This window comes from Entelurus aequoreus, linkage group LG02 (assembly GCF_033978785.1).
Source record: "Entelurus aequoreus isolate RoL-2023_Sb linkage group LG02, RoL_Eaeq_v1.1, whole genome shotgun sequence".
Taxonomy (NCBI): domain Eukaryota; kingdom Metazoa; phylum Chordata; class Actinopteri; order Syngnathiformes; family Syngnathidae; genus Entelurus; species Entelurus aequoreus.
This window is the reverse complement of record NC_084732.1, coordinates 20914662-20927250: the sequence shown is the minus strand read 5'-3', so window position 1 is coordinate 20927250 and position 12589 is coordinate 20914662. Positions and strand designations below refer to the sequence as shown.

Here is a 12589-nt window from a genome sequence, read left to right as displayed (position 1 = left end):
GTAACGTTTTGTTCTCCAATATGGTCATTTTGTCTTGACAGTCTCCCACCCGGATTGCAACAGGTGCTCAGAATTCTCAAAAATGCGAGGATTTGAATTTTCTGACTTTAAAATTGTACTGTTTCGACTTGCACTTTTTTCTGTATTTGAAAATGCCAATAAAAAAAGTTGGATTAAAAATGCGAGGATTTGAGGGTTTCCAAATATTAATAGGAAATGTTTCTGTTTGGGTTTTCCCAAACAAACCGGATTGCAACAGGTGCTCAGAATTCTCACAAATGCAAGAATTTGAGGATTTCCAAATAGTAAAAGGAAATGTGTCTGTTTGGGTTTTCCCAAACAAACTACCGACATCATTGCGATCACTGTCTGTCCGCGCAGGGCAATGACTGTCGCGGCGACGTCAGCCTCTTGTCATTTTCCTGTGGTCTGTGGTCGCCGAGCCCACGCCCTCAAAGAACCTCGTCTTTCCTGCGTCTCGGTCTCTGTTGAAATTCTGTCAGCTGTCTGACGTGTCCTGGCCGGCAGCTCTGTCGGTTGTCGAGCTCGGCCAGAGTAGGTGGGCTTGGAAAGAAAGAGGGGGTGGTGTTGTTGCAGGAAAAGGCACCTGCTGCCACTGGCTGGCAGTTGGCTCACAGCAGCAGCTGCTTTGCAGCACACATGAAAGACCTGCTGATAGATAATTGACAGGGTTGAGTTTCTGACCTAGCTATTATGTGGCTTCGGAGCGCCCCGTTTCAACTCGGCAGGGTGGGCCATTATGAAGTTCTACTCGCATGCTTTCGCCGCAGAAGCAGATGGTAGAAACTGAGGTTGGTGGGTGGGGGGGTAAGTCACTTGGAGTTAGTCATCTTTGGTAAGAATGATCAGTGTTAAAGTTAAAGTACCAATGATTGTCACACACACACACTAGGTGTGGCGAAATTATTCTCTGCATTTGACCCATCACCCTTGATCACCCCCTGGGAGGTGAGGGGAGTAGTGAGCAGCGGCGGTGGCTGCGCCCGAGAATCATTTTTGGTGATTTAACCCCCAATTCCAACCCTTGATGCTGAGTGCCAAGCAGGGAGTTAATGGGTCCCATTTGTATAGTCTTTGCAGTGTTTGCCATAAACTGCCAAGATACCTGTGGCGGTGGGGGCGTGGCTATGGGCGTGGTCACCATGACATCATCGAGTAATTTGCATAATTTACTACATTATTTGATTTTCTCTAAAAAGCCTCAAAAAATGTATACTTACTAATTAATAATAACAGTTTTGTTTTAAACGTCCATCCATCCATCCATCCATCCATTTTACAATATAATTACAACACTTTATGTACATATTTATATACAGATTTGAACAATAAGTTATTCACTGAAATATATTTATTAATTGTGGTTCTTACAAAAAATATATCTTATAAAATATAAAAGCGAAAATGTCTCAAAGCTCTGCCCCTTTAATTAGTGCATACTAAATAATTTAACTTTAGCCTACTACTACAACCATATTATTTACCAGCAACATAAAGTGAAACAGAGGCAGAGGTGTCCTGCCACAGTCAGTAACAAATAAACAGAAAACAGTAGTAGTGGTAGATAGACACAGAGCTTCATCAAACATGTGATCCACTGAACAAAGAGCTCCAAAAATCTTGAACTTTAGACTGCTATCAGTTTTACTCCCTACACTTAACCATGTGTTTCCTACTGCCTGCAGACTTTGCACCCTTTGTTATATACACATGTTGTGTTTCTAATATAAATACATTTAATAAAGTCAAATACAAATAAGGCAACAAGAGAAGTATCCTACACTTCTCTTTTGTAAAGTAAATCTGAACAGCCTATATGGGCATCTACATCAACTATATGATTTGCCTGAGAAGCTGGAGAGGACCAAAAAAAAATATATATATATTTTTTAAATTAAGTAATTTATTTATTTATTTTATTTGTGGCGGACGTAATTCTTTCGTGGCGGGCCGCCACAAATAAATGAATGTGTGGGAAACCCTGCTTTGGTATGACTCGGCCGGGGTTTGAACTCATATGACTCAGCCGGGGTTTGAACTCACAACCTATGAGTTTTTGTTTTTAGGTAGCGACCATCTCCACAGTACAGGTTATCCCAAGGCCCGGTCCATACAGAGCAGGTTTACAATTAATTGAATAAATCGATTATAAAAAGCGTTTTATTTATATGTTGTTGCCTTGATTAATCGTTTACATCAGGCCTGGGCAATTATTTTGACTCGGGCGGGGCCAAATTTAGAGAAAAATATGTGTCTGGGGGCCATATACAGTCGTGGTTAAAAGTTTACATAAACTTGTAAAGAACATAATGTCATGGCTGTCTTGAATTTCCAATAATTTCTACAACTCTTATTTTTTTGTGATAGAGTGATTGGAGCACATACTTGTTGGTCACAAAAAAAACATTCATGAAGTTTGGTTCTTTTATTAATTTATTATGGGTCTACTGAAAATGTGACCAAATCTGCTGGGTCAAAAGTATACATACAGCAATGTTAATATTTGGTTACATGTCCCTTGGCAAGTTTCACTGCCATAAGGCGCTTTTGGTAGCCATCCACAAGCTTCTGGCAAGCTTCTGGTTGATTTTTTGACCACTCCTCTTGACAAAATTGCTGCATTTCAGCTAAATTTGTTGGTTTTCTGACATGGACTTGTTTCGTCAGCATTGTCCACACGTTTAAGTCAGGACTTTGGGAAGGCCATTCTAAAACCTTAATTCTAGCCTGATTTTGCCATTCCTTTTACACTTTTGACGTGTGTTTAGGGTCATTGTCTTGTTGGAACACCCAACTGCGCCCAAGACCCAACCTCTGATGATTTTAGGTTGTCCAGAAGAATTTGAAGGTAATCCTCCTTTTTCATTGTCCCAGTTACTCTCTGTAAAACACCAGTTCCATCGGCAGCAAAACAGGCCCAGAGCATAATACTACCACCACCATGCTTGACAGTAGGAATGGTGTTCCTGGGATTAAAGGCCTCACCTTTTCTCCTCCAAACATATTGATGGGTATTGTGGCCAAACAGCTCAATCTTTGTTTCATCTGACCACATAACTTTCCTCCAGAAGGTCTTATCTTTGTCCATGTGATGTCAAAAATTTACCAAACACAGCAAATTTTGAACGTGAAGAGTAAAAAAACCCACCTACAATCTGATACATCTGATATATCACTAAGCTTTAGAAATTTGTTGTAAAGATCTCCTACCGCGTCTGTCCCTGACACCCGCATTTCAGGCTGGCTGCTTTGGAAACGCTCCCCATCCACACTGCTTGGTGTCTCGTCTGAGCTGCTGTGACTTAGATTATCATAGTAACTAATTAGATTACCATAGTAACTAATTAGATTACTATAGTAACTAATTAGATTACCATAGTAACTAGTATATCATGCAAAAGCGCAGATTCCAACCATTGAATTACTTTGTATAGTTCAAGACTTACGGTCATTTGAAAACATCACTGCACATCATAATGGCAGCTACATTTTCCATCTTAAAGATCTAAAAAAAATATTTGGGAATGTCCGGCGGGCCAGATTGAAAACTTTAACGGGCCGCATGTGTCCCCCGGGCCTTAATTTGCCCAGGTCTGGTTTACATGATGGCGTCATGTTCACTGGCACTCCACTCCTCACCTCTGAAACCCCAATATCGCAAGTAAATTGATAACCTGTGAAAGGCTGCAGCGATTAATCGGTACAATCGCTTAGAAAAAAACTTTTCTTACATTCTATTGCTTCAATTAATCGTTTAATGTGCGTAACTCTGGGTTGTCAAACTTGTTTTCATTGAGGACCATATCAGTTATTTTACTGTTACTGTATTGCTTGTAACAGTAGGTAATATACAGGGCAGGCCAAAAGTTTTCTTCATTTTCATGACTATTTACATCAGGGGTGGGCAATTAATTTTTACCGGGGGCCGCATGAGCTACCCGAGCACTGCTGGAGGGCCACATCGACAATATTTCAATAAAATTTTGCTCAATATTATTTTTGATATATACCGTAAGATAAATAATAATAATAATAATAATTAATAATAATAGTAATACTTCAACATAGTGTGTGTAACAGCATTCCATGACTAATATAAATACATTTACATTAATAATAAATGACAGTAAAATAAGCACACGTATGACTGAGGAGTCATAGTGTAACTTTGTGTGGTGTTTGAGTTGTCCGACTTTTTGTGTGGCCATAAACGCACCAGTGGTTTAGTGCTATGCGTGTTGGTGACAGATGACAAGTTGGTTTTGGCCTGGTTTGTACGGCAGAAAATGACTAGTTTTTCGAGATAGAATTGTTTTACTCATGTTTTTGGTGTGGTTATGTCCGAATATAAACAGTTTTGCTCAATAAAGTGATCGATATAATTCCTGTCCTCGAAGCATCTCGATAGACGTTACAATAATTGAACGGTGTTCAATTGAACGGTGTTGACGAACACCGTTAGGGCCGCTTGTTGTCACTGTCACTCAAAGTTGCATTGCAAAATTCCATATAATAAATATGTTTATTTTGTTTAGAATTCAGATGGGATTTGATTTGGTGCGCGGCATATATACTTGCTGCGCGCAGCGGACGCTTGAGCAGTGCGCAATTGCGCAGGCACGCACCTTAGGTGAGGGGACGTTGCTTTGCAGTTCATGTCTTGTTGGAAACACGGCATTCCTCATCAACTTTTCTCTTTTTAGCGTCTCGGGTGTAAACCGTGCATCACTTGTCGCTGCATGTGCACCTTCACTCGCAGGTTACACACGGACACACGCCCATAAATAATACTTTTCAAAATAAAAGCAGCACAGTTGTATTGCGCGCACGACATAGATGTTTTTTCAACTTTATTTTGTAATTGCAGCTGTTCACATTCACTCACAATCACGCACACGCATACGTCCACACGGAAGTAAAACAAATAACGATTTTCAAAACAAAAGCAGCACCGTTGTATTGCACACTCGACATAGATACTTTTTTAAATGTATTTTGTAATTTATAATTGGCCTCACGCGGGCCGGACAGGGACGCACAAAGGGCCGGATGCGGCCCGCGGGCCGCAGAATGCCCAGGTCTGATTTACATTGTAGATTGTCACTGAAGGCATCAAAACTATGACACCTGTGAAGTGAAAACCATTTCAGGTGACTACCTCTTGAAGCTCATTTAGAGAATGCCAAGAGTGTGCAAAGCGGTAATCAGAGCAAAGGGTGGCTATTTTGAAGAAACTAGAATATAAAACATGTTTTCAGTTATTTCACCTTTTTTTGTTAAGTACATAACTCCACATGTGTTCATTCATAGTTTTGATGCCTTCAGTGACATTCTACAATGTAATAGTCATGAAAATAAAGAACTAGTGTGTCCAAATTTTTGGCCTGTACTGTATGTATATAAATGTAGAAAATTCACTTCATGATATTATTACACAATTGCGATGCATTTGATTATTTTATTTTTTTACATACCCTGTAAAAAAATATAATTGATTTTGCAATTGTGAAAAAACAAACAAACTGGCACCTCAGTCTTAAGAATTTTACTGTAAAATTTACAGTGGATTTTACAACATTTCCTATTGATGGAAAAACGATAACTATTTTTACAGTCAAATTTTGGTGACTAAGTTGCCATTGTTTTATCATATAATCTATAGTGTTTTTTTTTACAGTGTATTACTGTAAATGGAAAAACAGTACCAGTTTTTTAAGCCAATATTCTGGTGACCGAGCTGCCAGTTTTTACCGTAACATCAACTCTTTTTTTTTTTTTATTGTGTACAATTTGCTGGATAACCTGCTTTAAAATCTAAAGTCAAATAGATTTGGATATTTATTTTAATTTTGACAAAAAAATATATGTGTAGTAATACAATACATGTTACATTATTAGGGAATTAGGTTTAAAATATATGTATTTGAATGCAGTTGGTCAAACCGGAAAGGACAAATACATTTAGTGAGAAAAGAAAAAGTACTTTATTGACGCACATTATTTCCACGCTTTTGTAGGCCACATTAAATGATGTGGCGGGCCACAACTGACCCTGGGCCTGGAGTTTGACAATTTTGGTGTATCTATTGAAAATTAATCAAATCCGAATGGCAATGAGTGCCCTGAACTTTAAATATGTAACATAGTTTTTCACCGCCGCTGCAATCGAGCATACACGAATGCCGTGGTTTGTGGGCGCTGTGATCTGTGACAGTGGAGAATTTTTTTTCATTTGTTTTATTTGTATGATAAAAGTACAATTTCAATGTTGATGTCCAGAAAAAAAAGAATGATGGTTATGGCTACCAAAAAAATATTGTTTATTTCAACTACTTTTCCTAAAATATGCATTGAGCCTAGAAAGTGTATTTACCGATTCCTTGATTAATCGAACAAAGTAATTGATAGTTTACTCGATTACGAAAATAATCGATAGTTGTAGCCTTAGTAATGGTACAAGTATTCAGATTTTATTGAACACGGGCAAATACTGTACATGTAAACATTTCTTTGAATGTTCCGAACTCCTCTTTCCATTGTATTGAAAAGAATATTACTACCGAGAGGAGTTACCATAATGACTACATAGATGTAGCCCAAACTCCTATAGCTGACACCACCACTGGTTGAAGCCAATTACTAAACTTAATTTTGCCTCCAAATGCTTCAGGACATGATTAAACCGAAGTCACACAAATGAGCAAATCCTTAGCAAGATATAATCAATCATCCCCATCCATGAAACCAAATTTTTTATTTATTTCTCAATCAATAAACTGTCTTACAGCATTTTACTTTGGCGGTTGGCAGCTTCATAGAACTTGACACGGGTAACTTTTTTTGGTTAAGTTTAGACAACCATCAAAAGAAATCCCAGTAGTTTTGGTTTAGTCCGCATGTCTGCGGGATGATTCAGCCTAACGTTTTTAATATTATTGCTAACTAAACTAATTTTTTTCTTCACAGGCACGTTTGAGATGATGCCATAGCTCCTTTTGCTGCCGTGGTTCCGCTGAACCAACCGGGATCCGCAGACCATTCAGAAGGTTCCATCGACTTTCAAAGCACCGCCATGGACTTTTTCGACGACCCCAACCTCTTTGGTGGGGGTCTGGAAGGTGTGGACGTCGACTGCTTCACCCCGGCGCCGTCGTTCGCGGACGAGCTCAATCTCAGCACTGACTTTGAGCCCATCCAAGTATCAGAGTCTCTTGGCTCGGGGAAAAGTCAGGACATGATGCTCCCAGCGTCCTCCACGTCCACCCAACAAGCCATGTCATCTTACAGTCAGCAGTTGGGTCACTACATTGGAAATAAGGCGCAGAATCTTGTTGGCCAGGCATTTCCAGGTCTTGTAGGTGCAGGTAGCGGAGGTGATGGCATAGTTGTAGAGCAACAGGGCCAGTACCGTAACGCCGCTGTGACCCAAGTACCTCAATCCAATGGGCTGTTCTTTAACAGTAGCAGCCCAATGTGGGGCAACCAGGACCAGAATGGGAACATGTACCATCCTGTGTCGCAACAGCAGCTTTGTCATCAGCAGCAGCAGCAGCAGCAGCAGCAGCAGCAGCAGCAGCGACTGCACAACCAGCAGCTTCACGTCAGACAGCAACAAACACATCATCCACAGCACCACAGAATGCGCCAGCAGCTGCTGCAACAGCAAAGTCACCGGCAACAGCCGTTAAACCAGCGCCATCACCAACAAATTAACGCGCAGGCCATCCCCCTGGAGCACCATCACGGTTTCTCCTTCCACCAGGAGAGTCAGCCTCAAAACCAGCAGCAGCGAGTTCACCAGAGTCCGCAACAGATCCAACACCACCTGACTGCAGGAGGAGCAAGATTTCATTCGGGTGTGCTGACAAGTAAGTCTTATGTGGATGGTCAAAATGACCCTCTGCAAGACACCGTGTCTTGCTTGCAACAGTGCGGCTACCAAATGGGAGCTCAAGACTTTGGCAGAGCTGTAATGACCAACAATAACCCACCCATGGATGCGTCATCCATTGTCCACTCACTGCCCACGTACTCTGTGAGTTCTGCCGCCACTTACCAACCGGCTCAGTACCCTGCCTACCCTGGCGAACCAGAAATGGCCAGTCTCAGTCAGCCGTCTATGTCCTCAGCCTCAGTGGCTGCGAGACCCGCCACCACCGCCGCTCCCCTCGCCGCGGCTCTGCCCGAGCTCCCGGGGGCAGCATGTCAGTTTCCGTCTGCGTCAGTTATAGGCCAGCAACATGCTAGGACCCCAGTTAGCCAGGCAGAGGAGTGTCCTTTCCGGGCTCTACGCTGTTCTGCAGAGACGCCAGGAAACAACAGGTCGTCTGAGATTTTCGGGGAATCAATGAGCTGCTACTCGAGCACGACCCGCCAGATGCCCTCTGAGCAGCCGCGAAGCTGCGGGGCCGCCAACACTAACGGATACCCGTCCCTCGGAGACAATCTACTGGCATCCGAGGCTCAGGATGTACATTTGGGAGGGGTTCTGGAGCCCCCTGACCTCCTGCCTGAATTACTTCCCCAGCTGGAGGCCGCCATCAGCCAGCAGGATCAATCCAACACCTCCTGGGTGGATTCGAACCAGGCGTGGGGTCCGGAGCACAGGACACCGCTACCTGTTAAGCAAAGAGAGGAGGTAATGTATATTTGTATTACTTCTAAATAATTGTGGCATAGTGGTCTTTAGAACAAATCTCTGGAGTTCGCAGGTTCTGTTTTATTTTCTGTGGGTGCTCTGGCATCCTCCTGTGGTCATTGGAAACTAAGGTGTCAATAGGTTTGAATGTGAATGTAAATGGTTAATTGTCTATATTTGCGCTGGGATTGACTGGTGTCCAGCCCAGGGTGTACCCAGCCTCTCACCCAAAGTCAACTCGGATAGGCCCCAGTCTACTTGGGACCAGAATGAGACCAAGCGAAAAAAGCAAAGGATAGTTGAGGGATTTGTGTTGTATAGTGTGAGACTGTTCAAGTTGAAATCTGTTGAATCTGGTCCCTTATGCCGCGATCAAAGATGGTTGCAATGGCATAACTCTAGCAAGTAAACATCAAAAGAACATTTCTGTTTCTTGCCAGTGTATAATGGCACTGAATCTGACCCGTCGTGTAATGTTTAACTAGCTTGGCCTGATAAAACTTGTAGGGAATCAGCAGTCAGTGGTCTTGTTGAGCATGAAGGTAAAAGAGTCGCTGGAAATGTGTGTCATTAATGTTCTTGTCCAGCCTTGGCTTGTCAGTCTATCTGTCCCGTGCACCGACAGCAGGTCAGGCCTGATTAGGCTAAGAGCGGAGTGTCTTCAGGACTTAGCTGTAAGCATACTTAGGGCTATATCAAGATGTGGGTCAGGGCAAGCCAGGAGCACTCGCGCACCGCCTCGCCAGAGTATGGGGGAGGTTGCACACTGTTGTGGTAGCTGCCACAGTGTCCGGCGTGCGCATGTATGAGAGAGGCAGCCTGTAGGAGGAGGAAGGAGGAAAAAAAAAAAAAAAAGTGTGTGCTGAAGGAGAGCACTCAAGGGAGGGGGAAGGGGTCTGTGAGATGTGGAGAGCAGTAGCTCATGGAAAAAAAGACGGACAGCTTCGGAAAGGAAGGGAGGGAATGAGACAGCAACGGAGAGCAGTGAGTTGAGGAGGGGATAAAGGAGGAGGTGGGGGGAGGATGCTGGGTGATTTGCCTCAGCTGGCTCTAACAGGCTCCAGGCAGATCCTGGTTCTTTAGTTGGCCAGTTACCTAGCAGCCTCCGCACAGACCATCAGTGATGACACATGTCCAGAGGCAAAAAAGCCAGAAAAGTTTGATAACCGTCGCGGCGCGTGTGTGTCCTTTCCTTGACGGCTTCAATGTTGCTCAAAACTTAAAGGGGAACTGCACTTTTTTTTGTTTTTTTTGTTAGCCTATCGTTCACAATCGTTATGAAAGACATGATGACAAATTGACTTTTTTTAATGCAATCTATGTTGTAACTAAGTGAACATAAATTAAAGTCCGCTTATGCGTGGTCCTCTATTACGCCCGTAAAACCCAACAAATAACCATCCAAAAAGAACAATACTCCATTTACATTTTGTGACTTGAATATTAACCAAGTATTAGTGATATTGTTATCATAAGCGCTAACGCAGACAAACTATTTATAGCGTCGCCGTTATCACTACCGTGTGTGCCGATATTTACATCATCGAGTGCTATTCGCTTCCTTGATCCCTGGAAGTTTATAGTAGATCATAAATCATGCCTCTCACCTGGAGAGAAGAAGGCTGAGGACGTACTCCGACTTGCTCGTACACTTTGACAGCCAAATTAGACCCAGAAATGGCGAGAATGACACGATAAGACGCTTGGTCACACCCTCCGTCTCTTTGTGAGGATGATGAGTCATTCTTTATGTAAATGGTAATTTTTGTACATCCTATCAGTCGGCATCCTAATGACTGGGGGGATAATCGATTTTTGAATGCATCGCATGGACGATTATAAAATTGATTAGCTAATGTCAATCAAAAAATCGATTTCCATCCATCCATTTTCTAATGCTAATCCCTTTCGGGGTCACGGGGGTGCTGGAGCCTATCTCAGCTGCACTCGGGTGGAAGGCGAGGTACACCCTGGACAAGTCGCCACCTCATCGCAAGATAATTGATTGATTTATTGTGAATAAAGTAATTCAGACAGTTCTAAAATTTGGCTGAATGCAACGAGCGACCTCACTGAGAGATCCGACCAGCTCCTTCATTATTGGGCACTTATGTTCCAGTTTTGCACAAATTTCCATGAATTTAATAAATGTGATGGGAATTTCTTATTACAAATGCAGTGTTTTAAAAGTTATTTAGTGAAATTAAAATAATTTTAAACTGCATCAATAAACATAAATTTAAAGATGCATCAATAATCGATTTGTATTTGAATCGTAGCTCCTGAATCGTAATAGAATCATGAGGTGCCAAAGATTCCCACCTCTACTAATGACAGCAGACATTGTACAGTAAGCGATGTTGTATTATGTTTGTTGGCTCTCAAAGTCTGCAGTAATCAGTGATGTTCTTCAAAAAAAAAAAAAAAAAAGAAACCAATGTGATGCGTTTTTTAAATTAGTACCGCCTCATATGCTTAAAATTATCAAAATACGTAAATAATAAATGTGCTTGTTACAACATTAAATGTATACTTACAGCATGTATATAAAACCTTTTAATGGAGGTATTTGGATATTTTTCAAGGGCTTTATAGGCAGAATTCAGCGGCTCCCATAGGCTCCATTGTAAGCAGACTTTTGATCAAATATTTAGAATGCATAAAAAACAACAACATCCGTTTTCATGTCTCTCATAATAATTGTCAACGATAGACAAATTTCCCAAAAAAGTGCAGTTCCCCTTTTTAGGAGACACGACAGTGTTCAGGTGCCACAATTCTAACTACAAAAGCACTCCTTAACCAGGCCCTACCTCCCAATCGTGAAGAATGATTCAAGGGGACCTATAATAATTTAATCTACATTTAAAACACCTTTTGTGGTCTGAAAGATATGTATTAGATAAACTGTACTTTGTAAATTTTGGAAAAAAGTCTCTACAAGATGTTAGATTCTGGAGGCGCTCCCAGATTGCGAATGAAACCATGCCCCGCTCTCTCAAAAAGTATCATAATTTATCTATTGAAAATGTACTATGTTTAAATATATATGTTGAAGTCGTCACCGGTTGATTGGCAACACTAAAATTGGCCCTAGTGTGTGAATGTGAGTGTGAATGTTGTCTGTCTATCTGAGTTGGCCCTGTGATGAGGTGGCGACTTGTCCAGGGTGTACCCCGCCTTCCGCCCGAATGCAGCTGAGTGACCCCAAAAGGGACAAGCGGTAGAAAATGGATGGATGGATGGAAGTCGTCACCGCTATTTACTTTCTAGACACGGTTTAAAACAAACTTTCTGAGCAATCTATAGCAGTCACCCGGTCACTACATTAGGTACACCTGCACACTTGCTGATAGATTCAGAGAGTGCATAAAAAAAAAGCTGTTTTGAGCAGCATTAATGTCTCTGCGTGTCACACATTGGTGTTACTATGCACATGCCAAGATTGTATGGACATTATACTTTATCCTACCTTTTTTGTGTTTCCTCACAGCCTGAAGCAGGGGAGCTCCTCCCCCTCTGACTGAGAGCTTGCCTTAAGGTCTAAATAAGTACGTCTACCCCGCTGTGACGTCACGATGTAGCCAGACTGCAAAACCCTGCCAAAATAGGCATCCAAAACGGTGTACAAGCCTGCGGCAAAATGCACAAACTTTATGATTTGAAGCTTTAGCACTGTTTATCTGTTTGATTGATTGATTGAAACTTTTATTAGTAGATTGCACAGTACAGTAACACTAAATGGTAACACCCGGATGAGTTTTTCAACTTGTTTAGGTCGGAGTCCACGTTAATCAATTCATGGTACAAATACATACTATCAGCATAATACAGTCATCACACAATAGAACCTTTATTTAACCAGATAAGAAAACCCATTGAGATCAAGATCTCTTTCACAAGGGTGACCTGGCCAAGAGGTCAACAGCA

At 41.8% G+C, this 12589-nt stretch overlaps 1 protein-coding gene across 5 annotated transcripts in view; it reads left to right on the top strand.

Moving 5' to 3' along the window:
- The window catches only part of chd9 (chromodomain helicase DNA binding protein 9), a 198463-nt gene that overhangs the window by 22766 nt on the left and 163108 nt on the right, over positions 1-12589 (top strand). For all 5 annotated transcript variants that reach the window (XM_062023759.1, XM_062023750.1, XM_062023742.1 and 2 more), the window contains exon 2: positions 6988-8659. In XM_062023759.1, coding sequence (XP_061879743.1) covers positions 7094-8659 — 1566 coding nt within the window. In that variant the 5' untranslated portion in view covers positions 6988-7093. The remainder of the gene's footprint in view (positions 1-6987; positions 8660-12589) is intronic.